Source organism: Rhinolophus sinicus, linkage group LG11, assembly GCF_036562045.2.
Source record: "Rhinolophus sinicus isolate RSC01 linkage group LG11, ASM3656204v1, whole genome shotgun sequence".
In the NCBI taxonomy this organism is placed as follows: domain Eukaryota; kingdom Metazoa; phylum Chordata; class Mammalia; order Chiroptera; family Rhinolophidae; genus Rhinolophus; species Rhinolophus sinicus.
In genome coordinates this window covers 11,309,826-11,328,144 of record NC_133760.1, presented here as the reverse complement: position 1 = coordinate 11,328,144, position 18,319 = coordinate 11,309,826, and the positions used below count along the sequence as shown (strand labels likewise).

The window sequence follows — 18,319 nt, the reverse complement described above, 5'->3', positions numbered from 1 at the left end:
CGAGGTGGGCGTGGCTTTATAAGGGGCGTGGTTTACTTCAAGGTCTCATGCCAAGAACCAGAGGAGTGGGGCTTTAGTGTGTCCAATGGTGAGCAGCTGGGGCTTAGATGGGAGCAGGACTTGAATAAAATATTCCAAACGTGAATAAATTGCGACCCAATCACATAACAGCCAACCGAGGAGTTAAAATAGCAAACTAGATGTGGGGTCTCTTCTAGATGGTTTCAATGGCTCGTGAAGTGGAGCCTGGAGATGTCCATCCAACTAATGAGTGAAGTGTGTCCACCTCGAAGTTTCAAATTGGGGGAAGATCTGAAAAGAGGCAGAGCCCAAACTCTGAGGGGTGAGGGCACATCATATAAGTTTCCAAATGGGAACCTAAGGGTGATGCATTTACTCTTGGATTCTAGCTCCTGGTTGTCCAACCCCTTTTGTCCAACTGGGAGGCAGAATCTGGGGAGAGGTGAAGCCAAAAAGGGTAGCACTGGCCAATGAGCAGAGTGAGGCCTAGATCCAAGATGTGAAATGGACAGAACAGCCTGAGATGGCCTGTGGGGTCTCAGGTAGTCTTTCTTCCTTGTGCTGAGGCCAAGGTGGGAATAAACAGGGTCACCTTGGTGTTTTTGGTCTTGTGGGACTTCCTCCTCCCCAGGTGGGACTTTGGCTGAATGGGAAGACAGGAATTCCTCATTCCAGGCAGTAGACCAATAGCTCTCCTTTCAGGAGATTCCGTGGAAGATGGAGTGGCTATAACAGCTAGGAACATGCCCGAGCAAAGGCTTATGAAATCTTGCCTTCTAGAAATTCAGTATGGGAGGGGCAACCCCAGCAGGACCAGCCTGGGCAAAGAAAGGCTCAGTAATGAGAGACTTAGGCCCTTCCCTCAGCTCAGGAACAGCCATAGGAAGAACACCACAAGCATATGTCCCAACTAGTGCAAAGGCCCCGAGCGAGGAAGACTTAGGTAATTCAGCCTATGAAGGCTACTGATGAAGGGTACCTAGGCAGAGTGCTGTGACTCTGCCTTGAGCCTGGTCTCGTTGCCCCAGGTCGTGGGTGAATCTGTACTGCGTGCTCAGCAAGGGAGAGCTGGGCTTCTACAAGGACGCCAAGGGACCAGCATCCGGGGGTACACATGGTGGAGAGCCACTGCTCAGCCTGCACAAAGCCATCAGCGAGGTGGCTAGTGATTACAAAAAAAAGAAGCATGTCTTCAAGCTCCAGTGAGTCCCCCAATGGGTGAGAGGGAGGAATACAAGGCCCAGCTGCCCCCTCCCAGCAATCCCCTGCTCCTCTGGAGAACAGTTAGTGGACTTATGGGCCGACCTCTACCCCAGATCCCCCAAGTCCTGTATCCTTTCCTACAGGACCCAGGATGGCAGCGAGTTTTTGCTCCAGGCTAAAGATGAGGTGAGATCTGATCCTTTCTCTCCCCTAGTCAAACCTCAGGAACCACTTGGCTTGCTGGTTCCTGGTTCAGAGTGATGAGGCTGTGAGAGGGGAAGCACAAACCTGAGTTACCAGGGCTGCAATGGGAAAGCCCATGCGCAGTGAGAGCCCAGAGGAAGTTCCTAATGTAGCTGGGCGGAGGGAGCAGTAGGAGGGGAGAGAGGTACAGCATCAGGAGGGCTGCCTAGAGGCCCCAGGACAAAGTGCAACCTCCTTGCCTTGGCCTCTGAAGCGAGATTGAAAAGATAGGAGAGAGTTAGCTAAAAAAAAAAAAAAAATGAGGGGGGATGATACAGGTAGAGAGAACAGCAAGTGCAAAGAACTAGAGGAGCAGAATTTCAAAGCATTCACTGTGCTTTGTGCCCAGAAGGAGCTTTCTTCTCTGTGTGTGGTTATCTGTAAGGAAATTTGAGACAGGAGAAAGAGTCCAGGGCAGATGTGTGTGTGTGGAGCTGGGAGGAGTCTCTTCGCACAGGGCCAGAGGAGAGTTAAAGGAGGAAGGTTTCCAGAAAGTTCCCAGGGGCTGGATCTCAAAAGGCATTGTGGGCCATTTAGAAGAGGTTGGATTTGTCCTAAGGGCACTGGGGAGCCATGGCAGAGTTTTGAGGAAGGGACAGTTACAGTGATGCATTAGAAAGATCCCTTTGGCTACCATTTGCAGGATAGATTAGAGAGGGGAAGAGTGGAGGTGTGGAGCCCAGGAAGTGGCCAGGGCAGGGACTCAAGTATAGGAGAACATAGGCTGGACCTAGGCAGGCTAGTGGGGAGGGGAGGTGGAGGTGGGTGAGAGAGACAGTAATGTGAGTGAACCTTGGGACTGGGGCTAAGTGGAGAGATCAGGGGAGGAGGAGCAAGCATGGAGGTGCTTTGAAGGGATGTTAAAAATAATACTTTTTATCTCTTTATCTCATTCAGCCTCACAAGAGGCTATGAAGTAGGCCTCTATTCTCTCCATACCTCTTTTAAATAGAGATAAAAATAGTTTTCCATCACAGGGTTATTGTGAGAATTAAATAAATTGATACATGTATTTACAAGGGCCTGGTAAATATCAGTGCTCTAAAAGTGTCTGCTGATGTTATTGTGTGTTGTTTATCTCTATAGTGAAAATTAGATATAATTCTATTGCATAGGATTAAGCAAATAATCCACAAAAGTATTTACAACAGAGTCTGGCATGTAATAAGTGCTATGAAAGTGTTGGCAGTATCATCATCATCATCATCATCATCATCCCATTTAATAGATCAGGAAACTGAAGTTTAGAGAGGGCAGTCTGATTCCAGACTTGCTTATTACTCAGTGTCCTCTCTAGTTCTAAATACAGACTCTGTGTCCTGTTTCTCTCTCCAGGAGGAGATGAACGGCTGGCTGGAGGCTGTGGCCGCCTCAGTGGGGGAACACGCCGAGATCGCCCGCTGGGGACAGACACTACCCACGACGTCTTCCACAGACGAGGGCAATCCCAAGCGGGAGGCGGGGGAGCGCAGGGCCAGCGGGCGCCGGAAGTGACTTACTACCCCCAGGACCTGACACGATTCTCCGTCCCTCCTCTCGCACTGTGGGCACAAAGACACTTTCTCTTCCGCAGGGGCGGGAGCCTCTAGTTCCACCAACACTGCGGACGCACCATGACGGGCACTGGAAAGGAGGGGACTTCTCCTGCACCCCAGGAAGTGGTGCGGAGATTGCTGCCCCTATAGCCATATCTCGGCCTCTTCCCGCTCGCCACCCCCACCCCAGGTGCTGGGGCTCCATTATTTTTATGCAATAACTGAGCTTAGGGGGGCGGGTAAGGGGCCAGTTGAGCCAAGCCCCATGCCTGGATCCCCAGATCCTGCCCCAGAAAGCTGGAGTGGTAGGAACGATAATTCCTGCCCCCTCTCCACCCTAGGGATGGGCACAGGGGCGCTGGTGAGGTCCCCTGGACCATCCAGGGTGCTAGGGGGTGGGGAGGGGACGCCCCCTCCCCACCTTTACCTCACTTCCAATGCTGCCTTGATCTCTGTCTGGGAAGGGGGAGTGAAGGGGCCCTAGCCGCCGTACTCCGCCGCCTCAGAGCCATGCGGTTAATTCTTGACGTAGTTTATTTTTGCAAAACGTCGACCTCTTCCCGTCCCGCATCCGCGAAGGCTTTTCATGGGAGGGACGTCAAAGCTCAAAACTGTCTTCCTCTCTCCTCCCCCCTCCAGCTGAAAAAGGCACTTCGTGAGGGGAGGGGCGAGGGGAAGCCCTCCCCCTGCATGCTTCTGGCTGGAGCACCTTCTAGGGGCGTAGGGAAAGCGGGTTGTTGGCAGCCCCCATGGCCTCCTGGAGAAGCCGCTGGGGCTTGAGAGTGTGGGGCGGTGTCGCGGGCGCACACTGTATGTACCTATAATAAATCTTTGGCTTTGACGGTCTATGCTGGTTTGTTCGCGTTTCATGGGCTCCGCCTGGGAGGTTGGGGGCGGGAAGAGAATGTGGCCGCGGAGAACATTTAGGTGTCCCCCTTGGTGTGGATTAATTTCGGGGTTTAAACACGTGCCCCCGACGAAACACCTAGATGCCATTCCTAAAACGGGAAACCCAGAAGGATGCAGGAATGTTTTGCTAACCCTCGTAACTAAACTTCCCCAAACAAGCTTCCAGGTCCGCCCCGTCCAGGACAGGAAAGGTGTGCCCCTTTAAGGAGGCGGAGAATTTAACTGCGACGGATGAGTGCTTTGTCCAATGGTCGGCTGCTCGAGGAATCTCTGGTCCAATCACCACGCGATGGGGGCGGGGCGGAAAGCACACCCGGAAGCGGGTGCTGACCCGCAGATTCGCCCGGGGGCCATGGCAGCTGCGGCGCCTGTAGCAGAGGTCGTCCCAGGTCGGGGACCTCCTGGGGAGGTGATTCATCTGAACGTGGGAGGCAAGAGGTGAGTGTAGGCGACTCCCGACGCCCCATGCTCAGGGGCGGGAAGCGGGGTGGGAGTACCGCCTCTCCCGGGGGAATTGTCCTCCAGGATTGCTCCGCCCCCTGAGGGAGGCGCGGGATCCTCGACTGGCGCCTGCGGAGGGTAGGGAGTTCGCCCGGTGATGGGGTAGGATGCCGCATTCCTCATCCTCCTTACATCATCTCGAGTCTACTCACCTTCCCCTCACAGATTCAGTACCTCTCGCCAAACTCTCACCTGGATCCCAGACTCCTTCTTCTCCAGGTGATTGGGAGAGCGCGTTTGCGGCGGGGGGCTGGGAGGCGGGAGGAGAAGGTATGGGAAGACCCATTCCCCCCGCCCCGCAAACACACACCCCGCCCCGTGACACCTGCTCTGGGTCCCCTCCCTGCAGTCTTCTGAGCGGACGCATCTCGACATTGAAAGATGAGACCGGAGCCGTGAGTAGAGCAAGAGCTGAAATGGGGCCGCGGGTTACGAGGAGGGACAGAATTCCTACTCAACCCCGCTATTTGTCCCGTTCATCCTTTGCACCCCTTCCTCGCAGATCTTCATCGACAGGGACCCCACCGTCTTCGCCCCTATCCTCAACTTCCTGCGTACCAAAGAGTTGGACCCCAGGTTGGCATGGAGAATAAAGGGGAGTCCCCCACAGGCTTCACCTCTGAGAAGTCTCTTCTTCCCTTCAGAATGTTCATTTAAACTCCTTGATCATAGTTAAATTATGTGTCCTTAGAATTCCCCCCAACACACACACACACACACACACACACACACACACACACACATTCTCACTGGCCATATCATCCCTCCTTAGAATCTTGATCCCGTCAAAATTTGCTACCTCTTGGGGTGCTCTGTGCAGTTTTGAAACTTCCTCCTCAGAATTCTCTGCCCACTCCCACTACCCAGACCCTGACCCCTAGTCAATTCTACTAACCAGGGGCGTCCACGGTTCCAGTCTCCTCCACGAAGCCCAGTTCTATGGGCTCACTCCTCTGGGTAAGTAGGGGCCCCATTAGCATTCTCATTGCATAGAAAACCAGCTCTTTAGCGATGCTCCCTCATCCCCCTCCTGAAAGAAGGTTGGGTTAGAGCTGACAGCACTAGATTTGGTCCTGGGTCTCTGGGGAGTGGTGCCATTCCATGGAGAAAGGGATTGGGGGAGGGGAAAGAGATCGGCCTCACTACCCGCCAAGTCCCAGCCTACTAGTCCTTCCGCCTCAGTTCGTCGCCTGCAGCTGCGGGAGGAGTTGGATCGATCTTCTTGCGGAAACGTCCTCTTCAATGGTTACCTGCCTCCACCAGGTGGGCACTACTACTAAAGGATAGAGAGGAGGCTGGGTGGAATAAAGATTACATTTACCATAAGGCTGCATCCTTGGGTGCCGTGCTGTGGGCCTTGATACACTAAGGGATTGTACTTCTATATCAGCTACTTGGACTGATGCTTTGAAAGGAAATAGGAAACAGCATTTCCAGTGAGACAGTGGAACGGCTAAGTCCTTTGAGGCTCCGATGCATGCCCTAGAGTCGGATGGGAGTTGTAGTCCAGGTTTGATTTCGTTTTCGGAAGGCTTAGGAAGAACTGGGGTCTGTTGTATGGAGGGGAGAAATATTAAAGAGGAGTTATTGACTATAGTCTCCCTGAGACTTTGATGCAGCCAGCCCACTCGCCATGGAAACTATGCCCCAGTGGTTATTGGGAACTGTAGTCTACTAAGCTTTGTTGATTGATAGAAGTAACAGTGGGGAAATTCAATGTATTACTTTGTTTCCCTAACCTCAGTCAATACCTACTATCTTCATGAATTTTACCAAATATGATGATCTATGCCCTTGTTTTTATAACTTAGTTTTACTCTGTTTTTTAAAGTCATTTTAAATAAAAGCTTTATATCACTACCTTTATACTATAAATAAGTAAACATGAAAACAAGATGCAAACATAACAGTGTTGCCTAGATGGTGTTGCCTGCCAAAGGACAGTCTTCCGTTTCTTAAAAGGGAAGATTAGCAAATATTGGAGAGGTATCAGTATTATGGCAGCACCAAACTGATTCTTCCTTTATGATGGGCTGAAAGGAACTGAAAATGGAGTAACTTGCTGTGTGATTCAATTTCACCTAATGCTGTCTCTGTACCACCTACATTCTTTTCACTAGGAGACTATGTTCCGTACCTGGGCAAATCGTATCTGGCATATTTTAAGTGTTTGCCACGTGGCCATTATTACAATGACTGTCACTCTGCCCCTTCTCCCTGCTATAGTGTTCCCGGTGAAGCGGCGGAACCGGCACAGCCTGGTGGGTCCCCAGCAGACAGGGGGACGCCCAGCCCCCGTTCGACGGAGTAATACCATGCCCCCCAACCTGGGCAATGCAGGGCTGCTGGGTCGAATGCTGGACGAGAAAGCCCCTCCCTCCCCATCAGGTATGTTTCTGTCTCCTGGAAGGTTGGGACAGCTTTCATCTGGCTCCATCTATTACAAGAGCCAGTGGGGCTCTTGTGACCCTGCCCTGACCCCTGCTCTCCCCACTAAGGGCTGCCGGAGGAACCAGGGATGGTGCGCCTGGTGTGTGGACACCACAACTGGATCGCTGTGGCCTATACCCAGTTTCTTGTCTGCTACAGGTGCTTGGGGAGGGCGGTGGCAGGAGGCTTTGGGCCTGTTGATGGGAAGCATTTGAGGGTTGATGATGTCCCCCAATCCTCCAGTCTGAAGGAAGCCTCTGGCTGGCAGCTGGTGTTTTCCAGTCCCCGCCTGGATTGGCCCATCGAGCGACTGGCACTCACAGCCCGGGTGCTTGGTGGGGCTTTGGGTGAGCACGACAAGATGGTGGCAGCAGCCACAGGCAGCGAGATCCTGCTGTGGGCTCTGCGGGCAGAAGGCGGTGGCTCTGAGATAGGTATGGCACCAGGTTTTTTGCAGAACTTTCTGCCCTTTAGAATTCTACTCCAACCTGTGTTCTGTTAAAATTCTCTACCCTGTTTACATTCTGTGACCTATTAAAATACACCCCCTATACAGTTCTCACATCCTTAAGAATTCTTGGCATTATTAAGATACTCTAACCACTTAGAATTCCGTATCCTATTAGAAATCCTTGGCCTAATAGAAATATCCACCCACATATAATTCTCTCCTCCATCAGAATTCACTGCCCAGTTAGATTTCTTTGCTTTGTTGGAATTCTCCATGCCAGTGGAATCTGCATTTGTTAGACTCTATGGGTCCACTAGAAATCTCTGACTTGTTAACTAATCTGTTCCCTCACAAATCTCAGTCTTCATGAGAATCCCCTGTAATTCCTGCTGGAACCCTCTATCCTATAAGGATTCCATGGCCAACTGAATCCTCTGGCCCTCGGAACTCTTCCTACCAGCCCTCTTCTACCCTATGAAGTGGGGTCCTGGCTGAGCACCTCTTGCCCTCTACAGGAGTCTTCCACCTGGGGGTGCCTGTGGAGGCCTTATTCTTCGTTGGGAACCAGCTCATCGCCACAAGCCACACGGGACGTATCGGGGTGTGGAATGCTGTTACTAAGCACTGGCAGGTCAGAATGCTGTTCAGCCTGGCTGTCCCTTTCCCAGGTGTCCAGACTGTACAGATCCAGGGAGGGGTTCCTTTTTGCTTCCCCCTGATGTGGAGAGAACCAGCAAGCTCAGCAGTGGGCCAGAATCTGGATGTGTGTGCTGAAGGCCTAAGGAGCATCAGGGAGGCCTTCCTGGAAGAGGGGCTGCCATGCTGACAGGAAGGATGGGTGGCTTTAGAAAGGAGAAGAGAGGGTTCTCCAGGCACTGGATTGGGGAGCAGGTGAGGGGAGATGGTGTAGGAGACAGAAACCTAGCGAGAGAGACGTGTAAACTTCTGTCAGTGTCTCTGCACCCACCCGTAGCAGTGTCCAAAATGTAAAAACAATACACCTGCATTGCTATTTTCTCCTGCTAAAGTGTGAGTGTTTGGGAGAGAGAGACGCACAAGCAGAGAAAGGAGGGAGAAAAAGACAGATGGGGAGAGAAACAGACAAATGGAAGCAGGACATCAGAAAGAGGTGACAGAGAGAGAAGGGTAGACAGAGAGAAACCAGGACTGAATGACTGGTAGATGAAGGGACGCAGAGCGGTAGATGGAGATGAATAGAGAATGTCAGAAATACAGAGGCAAGGAGAGGCCAAGAGACAAGTGCTGACCAAGAGACATTCAGAGACAGACACAGATCAAGATAGGCCTGGAGCAGGCAAGGCTGGAGAGAAGTGGGCCTAGAAACCCTGGTGGGTTCTGGAGCGGGGAGGGGAAGGCATGCCAGGAGGGGGTACTGTGGAGGCAAAGGCAGGGAGGGACTCCACAGCCACAGCCTGCCCTGTCTTCCCCCAGGTCCAGGAGGTGCAGCCCATCACCAGTTACGATGCAGCAGGATCCTTCCTCCTGCTGGGCTGCAACAATGGCTCCATCTATTACGTGGGTGAGCAGCAGTCGGCACCCAGATGCCTGAGAGCCTTCCCAAGGAAGAGGGAGAGGAGGGCAGAAGCTAGGTCACCTTGAACAAGCCTTCTCTACCCTCCCTGCCCACTGCAGATGTGCAGAAGTTCCCCCTGCGCATGAAGGACAATGACCTCCTTGTCAGCGAGCTCTACCGGGACCCAGCAGAAGACGGGGTCACAGCCCTCAGTGTCTACCTCACCCCCAAGACCAGTAAGCTATGGCCTGGCGCCCCCTCTTCCATCAGCAGCCAGATTCAGCTATCGTTTAGTCATTCAACAAATACTCACTGAACACCATTTGTATATGAGCACGCTTCTAGGTGCTAGACCACAGCGAGCCCCTCCATTAGGGGCAAAATTGGCCACTAGCCGTTCATCTGTGGGTTTCTTTCCCATTTCTAAGATTATGACATCATGCTTGCATACCCATAAAACAAAGAGGAAGCATGTTTTATAGTGGATAAAGCTGAGTTCTCTCATTTGGGGCAGTTTTTGGTTGTCTTTTCATGCTCTCAAATGCAGAGAAATAGCTTAATTTTTATTTGTTTTTATAGCGCTATCATTCACATACCATAAAATTCACCATTTTAAAGTGTGCAATTTGGTGATTTTTAGTAGACTCAGGTTGTGCTATCATCACTACTGTCTAATTCCAGAACATGATTTTTGTCAGTCCGAAAAGAAACCTTTAACTTATTAGCAGTCATAACCTCTTCTTCTCTCCTGACAGCCCCTAGAAACTTAATCTACTTTCTGTCTCTATGGATTTGCCTCTTCTGGACATTTCATGTAAATAGAGTCATTTAATACACGGCCTTTCGCATCTGTTTTTTTTCCCTTAGCAGAATGGTTAATTATTTTATTTTTAATGGTTAGTGCTTTCTGGATCTTAAGATATCTTTGCCTGTCCCCAGGTTATGAAGATTTCCTTCTGTTTTCTTCTAGAAGCTTTGTACTTTTAGCTTTTACACAAAGGTCTCTCTTCCACTTCAGATTAATTTGTATGTATCGTGTGAGGTAAGAGTCACGGTACATTTTTTTCTAGCAGGCGTAAATTAATAATGCACCTAACTTCACAGCAAGTCATCATATAAGGCCCTTTTCTTTCTTTTTATTATTTAAGTATAGTTGGTATACAATATTATATTTGGTATATTAGCTTTGGGTGTATAATATTATTTCACAAATCACATTTTTGTACCTTACAATGTCATCACCCCACTAAATCTAGTAATCATCTGTCACTGTGCAAACTTATCGCAACATTATCGACTACATTCCTCTTCACCTTTTTCACCCATCCCCCACCCATAAGTCCTCTTTCTTATTTCATTCATTTATTCCTTTCCTCCCCACCGCCCTCCCCACCACCTGCCACTATTCTGTCATGATTAACATTTATCTTTTCATTTGTTTGTGTCCTTACATAATGGGTGTTGAGAACAGGTTTTGAATTTATGTAAATAGTACCGGCTACTATCTCAGCTATCCTCTTACTATTAAACCTGTCCTGGGTTTAATGTCCATCCATGTTGCAATGCATAACCCCAATCCATTACTTTAACTGCTGTACAAAATATTACAACCACATTTTCCCTACCCCCAGTCCTTCAGATGGCCCGTTAAGTTTTGGACACTTGCAAAATAACTTTTTGCCCTCTGGAAAGTTGGCGAGGGCGGGGAGTCCCTTAGACACACAGGGTTGTACTTTCTTGTCTTGCTGTTTGTGTATATACAGAGGGTGCCAAAAAAATGTATATACATTTTGAAAAAGGAAAACTGTATTAAGATTGCAATACTCAATATATACGGACAACAAAAGGTGAATACAAGTCATGTTTGACTTCTGCAATTACAAGAGGTCTTCACAGTGGGTACCATCAGCGTCCAGACACTTCTGATTACGGTGAACTACTGCTTGAGTAACACTCACCAAAGTGTCCTCTTGTATATATTTTTTTGGCACCCCAGATGTGTCTGTGTTTCTCTGTCTATGATCGGTCCCTTTGTCTCTTCTTTCCGACTTCACCACATCTCCTACCACCGTGCGATCTTCATCTCACACTCCTTGCTTCATGACTCTGTTTCTGTTCTTCACCGGTCCATCTGTCTCTCTCTGCCTTGGTTTCTGTCTCTCTGTGACCCTGTCCCTCTCTTCCTTCTCGGCCCTTCACCAGGTGACAGTGGGAACTGGATTGAGATCGCTTATGGCACCAGCTCAGGGGGCGTGCGGGTCATCGTGCAGCACCCCGAAACCGTGGGCTCAGGGCCTCAGCTCTTCCAGACCTTCACTGTGCACCGCAGCCCCGTCACCAAGATCATGTTGTCGGAGAAGCACCTCATCTCAGGTGGGCCTGCGGGCTGCCCCGGGCGCCCATCTCCCTGCAGGAAGGGGTGGTTCGGATCAGAGCACAGAACCAGGTGTACAAGGGTTTCCACTGGGGAGGGACGTGTAGGGAATGACCTCTGCAGGTGAGAGAAGTTTTTCCTAGAACAGTAACCACAGAAGTGAGAGGATATTATGAGGGGGATCCCTCTAAGGGAGAGTGAATTATTCACCAGTTCAATAAACATTTATTGAGTACCTACTGTGTGCCAGGCACAGGGGATACAGTGGTGAACAAGACAGGCCAAGTCCCTACCCTCATGGAGCAGACATGGGGTTCCAGTGGGGGCAGCAGACAATACACTAATAAAAATATAAATCGGTACCAGGCGATGATGAGGGCCAGGGAAAAAAACCAACGTTGTGTGAGTAGCTAGAGAGTGTCCGGGTTACAAGAAAGTGGGTGGTTCTGGGAACACCTTTCTGAGGAAGGGCCTTTGAGCAGAAATTAGGGAATGAACACTGCACGTCAGTGAGGATAAGCATTCCAGGCAGAAGGAACAGGCATTGTAAGGGCTCTGCAGTGGGAGGATGTTTCATATAGCTGAGGAAAAGTGGGGAGCCCCCTGTGCCCGAAGTGGATCGGGCAAGGGAGAAGGTGGAAATGATGGGGGCAGGTCAGTGGGACCTTGTAAGCCACAGAGAAGACTTTGTCTTTGACCCTGGCTGAGATGGCACCCGTAGGAGTGCTCTGTGACAGGAGGGCTGTGACCCCAAGCAGGTGTGCACAGTCTCCTCTGTCTTCGCGTGGGGATGGAGCAGGGAGCGGAGGGAGGAGGCTGCTGTGCCGGTCTAGGTGGGAGACAAGATGGGCAGGAGCAGCTGAGGGCAGTGGACGTGGTAAGGCGCGATCAGGCTCAAAATTATTTTGGAGGCAGAGCCAACAGGATTTTCTACCATTTGGAGTTCTGGGGAAGAGAGAATTCTCTGAAAGGGAAGAATTCAGGGGGACCTGAATCCTGACACTTTCGAAAGGTGATCCTCCTGGGGCAGGGCTGGGAATGTCGGCAGCCACAGCCCAGCCTGACCTGCTGCCCCCTGCCCCTCAGTCTGTGCTGACAACAACCACGTGCGGACATGGTCTGTGACTCGTTTCCGAGGCATGATTTCCACCCAGCCCGGCTCCACCCCACTCGCTTCCTTCAAGATCCTGGCGCTGGAGTCGGCCGACGGGCATGGTGGTTGCAGTGCTGGCAATGACATTGGTGCTTCCTAGCCCCCCTCTCCCCACCCTGCAGACCCCCATTGGCCTCCATTGACGCCTGACCTGACCCCTGTAGACGTCTCCTAACTCCATCTGACCCCTGTGGGATCTCCCTTTACTCCCCGTTCCCCCTGTTGAATTCTGTTCCCCCCACTGGTTCCTGCTGACTGCCGCCTAATCCAGGGCCACCCTCATCCCTGATGTACCTGAACCCTTTGACTTGCTGACCCCCAGCCCTGCCTGACCTTACCCAACTCCAACAATCTGGAGCTGGGGACCTAGTCCTGGGAGGGGGGTCATCCATAGGGAGGGGGCGGAGCCTTGGGGTCTGGAGGTCCCCGGGACCCAGCAGGCCTGACCCCCACCCCTGCCTGGCCCAGGCCCCTTCGGTGAGCGGGATGATCAGCAGGTGTTCATTCAGAAGGTGGTGCCAAGCGCCAGCCAGCTCTTCGTACGTCTTTCATCTACTGGCCAGCGGTGAGGGCCGTGCCATCAAACGGGGAGGGTGGTCAGAGGAGAAGGCAAGAGGCCATCTGGTTCACAGAGGCCAGAAGGAGGTCCCAGCCAAGGGGCATTCAAGGAGCAAATGCTGGGAGGGAGCATGAGCCTGCTCCAGGTTTGGGGGCTGGAGGTGTCAAAGGTGTGACGTATGATTAGGAGTGAAGCTAGAGAAGCTGGTACCTGTGCTGGACCTCAGAGACGGCCCGGTGTAGTCAGGGTGGGAGCCCGGGCAGAGGGCTCAGGGCCAGGATGGGGGCCCAGGCAAAGGAGCCATGTACAAAGGCTGAGGATGGCTAAATAGGGTAGCCAGCGAAGTGCACGTGGTCCCTGGGGGCCGGAGCACAGAACTGGAGGTGAGCAATGGGGCTGCAGAGGGGCAGGGCCTTGTCAATCAAATGGAAGAACTGAGACTGTCCTGCTTGTATCATCTACCGGGAGCCATGGTCACTGTGAGGGGGATGGACTGGAGGTTGGATAGGAGACCAAGAGCCCACGGAGGAGGCTGGACAGGTCCCTGGCCGGAGAGGGCAGGGCTGACCAGGGTGATGGGGCAGGGCAGAGGGGCTGGTGGGAGAGAAGCAGGAGGCCGAGGGAACAGCCATGGCAATGATAGGAGGTGAAGGAGACACCCAAGATGAGACTCAGGCCTTCCCTGAGATGGGAACAGGGGGAGCAGCAGATGTGGGGGAGAGTCCTGAGGCCCACCTGAGACACATGGTTGGTGTGTGGGTGGTTGGCCTCTTGGGACTGGAACCCCAGAGAATAGATTGGGGACAATGAAGAAGTTTGGGGGTATAAAGGCAGGAGTAAAAGCCATAACAGTAGGGACTGTGGCCCAGGAAGGGTGTAAGGATGAGAAGAGGGACGAGGCCAGGCCCTGGTATGGCCAGGATGACCCCTCCTTCCTCCCTTTCAGGGTGTGTTCAGTGCGCTCAGTGGATGGCTCACCCACCACCGCCTTCACAGTACTGGAGTGTGAGGGTTCCCGGCGGCTCGGCTCTCGGCCCAGGCGCTACCTGCTCACTGGCCAGGCCAACGGCAGCCTGGCCATGTGGGACCTCACCACCGCCATGGACGGTCTTGGCCAGGCCCCTGGTACTTCCCAGCCCACCTCAATCCTGTCCCAAGCCCCACAGACTCTCCCTGAACTCTCTCACAACCTCCTTCATCATGATCTCTCTCCCCAAGCCCTTGCCCTCTGACCCCTTTTTCTGCCCCCCAACCCCTCCTTGCCCTTGCTTTTCAACCCCTCTCAGCTTCTGACCCGTCTCTTGAACCTTGCATCTTTTTTTCCTATTCCACCTTCAATCCTTGCACATGACCTTTGTCCCCTGCCCTGTGACCCTTGTTTTGCCCCTGACCCTACTTCCTTGCCCCCCCAGCAGGTGGCCTGACAGAGGAAGAGCTAATGGAACAGCTGGAGCAGTGCGAACTAGCCCCACTGGCTTCCTCGCGGGGCTCTATCCCTAGCCCCTCACCCCGCACCTCTCTCACCAGGTAGGCATGATTCCACTTCCCCTTCTGTGCAGCGGGGAGAGGGTGGAACATGGTGGCCTTGGGGAGGGATGGTGGCCCAGCTGCCCCATGATGGCCTGAATGACGTTCATCACCCCCTCAGTCTCCACTCAGCCTCCAGCAACACCTCCTTGTCTGGCCGCCGTGGGAGCCCCAGCCCCCCACAGGCTGAGGCCCGGCGCCGTGGGGGAGGCAGCTTCGTGGAACGCTGCCAGGAACTGGTGCGGAGTGGGCCGGAGCCCCGACGACCACCAACACCAGCCCCCCGGCCCTCTGTGGGTCTCGGGGCTCCACTTGCACCCCCCAAGATGAAACTCAATGAAACTTCCTTCTGAATGCAGCTGCCATGGTGCCTTTATTACCCAGGTCCTGGGGACTCGGGTGCCTCCCCGCTTCCTTTTCAGAGTCCTGGGTTCAGGGCCAGGGTCTCCTTGGAGTGGTCACTGTTACTAGATTCCTACTATCCCCCTGTTCTGGAGCCAAAGTCACCCTCTCCTAATAAAGTTCTCACTGCCAACACCTTGCTTACATTCTTAGAGGATTTTGGGACCCCCAGAGAGGGTGGGAGAGATGTTGGGCCAACCAGGTCCCTGGCTGAGATTCAGAAACACCAACCTCTCTTGGTTTAAACAAAGAAAGGGAATGTATAAGTTTACACTTCAGCTTCAGGCATGGCTGGATCCAGGGGTTCAAACTCTCATCCAGATTGTCTTTCCATTTTTGGTTTTACTTTCCTCTGGGATGCATCATTCTCAGTCAGGTTTTCCCTTCTCTGTGCCAGGGTAACTCCAGGTAGCTTCTTAGCAACATTTTTTCTCTCTAGCAGCGGAGAAATCACAAGACTGATTCTCATTGGCTTGAATTGAGTCAGATGGCCATCCCTGAACCAATCACTATGGCTAATGAATGGAGGCCTTCCATTGTTCTGGGGGTCATGTGCCCTCACAACTCAGAAGGTGAGGTCAGCCCCATGTTGACAGAGTGGAGGAGGAGTTCCTAAAAGGTGAACCAGGGTTCTGTTACCACCAGCTCCGATGAACCGCTACAGGTTGGTGGAGACAGCTGTTGACTACGTAATTGCCACACCCTTAACATTTGTACCCCAAACTCGCCACTGCAAACACCTTGCCCACATTCCTGGCTGCCCCGTCATTCACCCTTTTCCTGCCCACACCAGAGGCTTTGTAGGACAGGTTCAGTTCATTCCAGCTTGATGTCCTTGGGGATTTTCCCCAAAATAATACCTGTTCCTAAGGTACCTCCTCAGGGAAGTTTTCAGCATCTTTTCCTTGGGCCAATGAAGAGGAAAGACTGTGGGCCAGAATAGGAACAAAGGATTTTACAATATGTTAATTCTAGAATCCCAGGGTTTCTGGAATGCCAGAGCTTCTGTAACATGGAGAGGAGGGCTAGAATGTTAGGGAGTAGAGAACACAGGGATATTCTAGAGTTCTAGTGGATGAACAATGTTAGGGTTCTCCCCTGCACATCAGAGAATCCAGACTGTAGAAGTTTCTTGACAAAAGACCTGGAAAGTCAATGGTTCTAGAACAGGGGCGTGGTCTAGAATGCCTATGAATAGACACCAGTAGGAATATTTTCCATGCCAGGGATTCTGGAATGCTAAGAATTATAGGACACAGAAAATCTGGATTACTAGGAAATCGAAAGCATAGGGGAATTCTGGAATGCCAACCCTTCTAGGCCATTAGAAGGTTTGTTTGCATTCCAAGAAATCCATAATGGCAGGGGGTTCTGGATTGTCAGGGAATCAAATAGGAATGGGAGCTCTAAACTGTGAGTGATTCTAAAGCATGAGTGTTCTGGAATGCCTGTGAATTTTAAACTCTGGAAATGTTTTTATGTGCCAGGACATTCAGAACACTGGGCGATGTTTGGATATTAGGAAGTCTAGAACATAGGAGAGGGTGGGGATGTCAGGGAATCTATGGGGTAATAGGGGAGAGTTTTGTAATGCTTGCAGATCTGAAATATTGAGTTTTTTCCATGCCAGGGAATCCAGAACATGTGTGTTTCTGGAATGCCAGTGATTCTAGAACAGAGAGAGAATTTCAGAAAATCTAGAGCACTGAAGAGATTTGGGTGTGTGTTTGTTCATTAATAGGAGGCATAAAACAGTGTGTGTGAGCACACACTGGGAGGAAGCTTCTGGAATGTTATGACTCTAGAACTCGGGAGGTTCTGAAGGGTTGAGATCAGATCAGTATCCAAGGAGTGACATAGAAACGACCCTGGGGAAAAGTGGCAGTGATGGGGATTGAGAGCTGGGGACTCCAAATGCTGGGGCGGGGGAGGGGGAGTGGGAACCGACGCCATACCCGGAAGTTGCAGTGGTGAGCCAGAGGCTGTTGCCTAGCAACGAGCATTGAAGATGCCCTGGATCCCAGGCAGAAAGGAGAAATTTCCGCAGCGCCCCCAGCAAATGCTCCAGCCACAGGGTAGGAGGTGGGGAGGGGGGCAATTGGGGCAGGGACAAGCTGTCCTGCAGGGCTATGTTAGCAGAAATGGGGCTACACAAGGACAGGGACACGGAGCACATTCATGAATGTGACAACCCACCAATGTCAGTGAGTGCGGGCAGGGGGGCTTAGTGCCGTCGTTACTGTTTCAAGGGGCTGTGTGTCCCTGAACAGTGAGTGGGCCCAGAGTTCTGGGTGTCAGTGTGTGATGGAGGCGTGGGTTGCTGTAGATAGCAGTAACGGTGTTGAATGTGGCTATGTGAGTCAGCCCGTGTGCCTCACTGTAACGGGGGAGGGTAAAGGGGTCCCTTGCTCCCTTTTACACCTTCCATTGGAAGTACTAGCAGGAGTGGAGGATGAAGACAAAACTGAATCTGTTGCTTTTAGTCTAGGGTCAGCCCTGTGGTTTAGGCAGGTGGCCTAGTACCCTCTGTGGGCGGAGCCTGCGAAGCCACTGGAGGCGGGGCTAACGCTACAGCACTAGAAATCTTAAGAATTAAACTGCTGTGATATGGAACCTGGAAACCCCGGAGGCGGGGCAAATGTAAAAGGGGTGGGGCTTGGAGTCCTAAGTGTGGGGCCCCTCCCCAATTCTCTTCAGGAAGGAATGTGGCCTGACACTTAGAGAAGTGGGCAACTGGGGGGCAGGATCTGAAGCTCCGGGGGCGGTGCCTTTGAGGAAGAGAGGTAGGGTTTGTAATTCCAAGTAAAGAAGGGGGGGCCTTGAATTTATAATAAAGGGAAGAGTTGGGCTTGAGACCCTCTGAGGCTGTGAGCAGGGCTCGGAGCCTGGAACCGCTTAAAGGGGGTACAAGGGGCCTGAGGCCCTCCGTGGCTTGGAGCTCCTAACCGTAAAGGTCCCTAGGAAGGGAGGGGACTAGAATTCTCTAGGGAGAGAGTCTACAATTCTGGGAGTAGGAGGGGTGCTCTTGGGAACCTTTAAAGATTTTGGCGGAGAGGGGCATCTGGTATCCTTTAGAGGCGGCCAGTGGATAGGGGTTCAAGGAGGAGAACAGAGCAGGTAGGCCTCTGGGAGCAGAGTCTGTGGGTCCAGGTGGAATCTGGGTCCTCTGAGGGGCAGAGGCTACAGCCTTCTGAGAAACAAGCTACGGCTTATTGAGCATGGAACCCCTGAAACACAGGACTTGGAGAAAGGGCCAATCCTTTGGAAATGTCCAGAGTGGGTCCGGAACCCTTAGGGAGGCCAGACTCAGAAGAAACGCTTGTCCCCAGAATCCTGAGTCTCTCACGAGAGAAGTGGAGACCTGTAGGGGCTTCCAACATTCACACCAGTCAGGGAGCAAATTCTGATCACAGAATTCTCCCACAACTGTGAACTGAGGGATGAGGCCTGCCTGTGGGAGTCTAGTTTAGGGGACCC

The 18,319-nt window shown here is 52.1% G+C and overlaps 2 protein-coding genes across 3 annotated transcripts in view; both read left to right on the top strand.

The window, feature by feature from the left end:
* Positions 1-3,848, top strand: part of SPTBN4 (spectrin beta, non-erythrocytic 4) — a 71,990-nt gene extending 68,142 nt beyond the window's left edge. For both annotated transcript variants that reach the window (XM_074314308.1, XM_074314307.1), the window contains 3 exons: positions 1,050-1,223; positions 1,368-1,410; positions 2,803-3,848. In XM_074314308.1, coding sequence (XP_074170409.1) covers positions 1,050-1,223; positions 1,368-1,410; positions 2,803-2,961 — 376 coding nt within the window. In that variant the 3' untranslated portion in view covers positions 2,962-3,848. The remainder of the gene's footprint in view (positions 1-1,049; positions 1,224-1,367; positions 1,411-2,802) is intronic.
* Positions 3,849-3,966: 118 nt separating this feature from the next.
* On the top strand, positions 3,967-14,977 carry SHKBP1 (SH3KBP1 binding protein 1). The gene is made up of 18 exons (XM_019751372.2): positions 3,967-4,349; positions 4,578-4,631; positions 4,762-4,807; positions 4,915-4,988; positions 5,311-5,369; positions 5,595-5,675; positions 6,639-6,800; positions 6,911-7,001; positions 7,086-7,276; positions 7,809-7,924; positions 8,746-8,833; positions 8,947-9,063; positions 11,030-11,200; positions 12,288-12,443; positions 12,823-12,919; positions 13,860-14,038; positions 14,326-14,440; positions 14,562-14,977. Exons 1-18 carry the CDS (start codon positions 4,159-4,161, stop codon positions 14,791-14,793), a joined length of 2,220 nt encoding a protein of 739 aa, XP_019606931.2. The 5' UTR covers positions 3,967-4,158; the 3' UTR covers positions 14,794-14,977.
* Positions 14,978-18,319: the final 3,342 nt, after the last annotated feature.

Coding starts and splice junctions, on each gene's coding strand:
- SHKBP1 (XM_019751372.2), top strand. CDS start 4,159: ATGGTCGGCTGCTCGAGGAATCTCTGGTCCAATCACCACGCGATGGGG. Junction 4,350..4,577: donor CTGAACGTGGGAGGCAAGAG/GTGAGTGTAGGC, acceptor TTCCCCTCACAG/ATTCAGTACCTCTCGCCAAA. Junction 7,277..7,808: donor AGGCGGTGGCTCTGAGATAG/GTATGGCACCAG, acceptor TGCCCTCTACAG/GAGTCTTCCACCTGGGGGTG.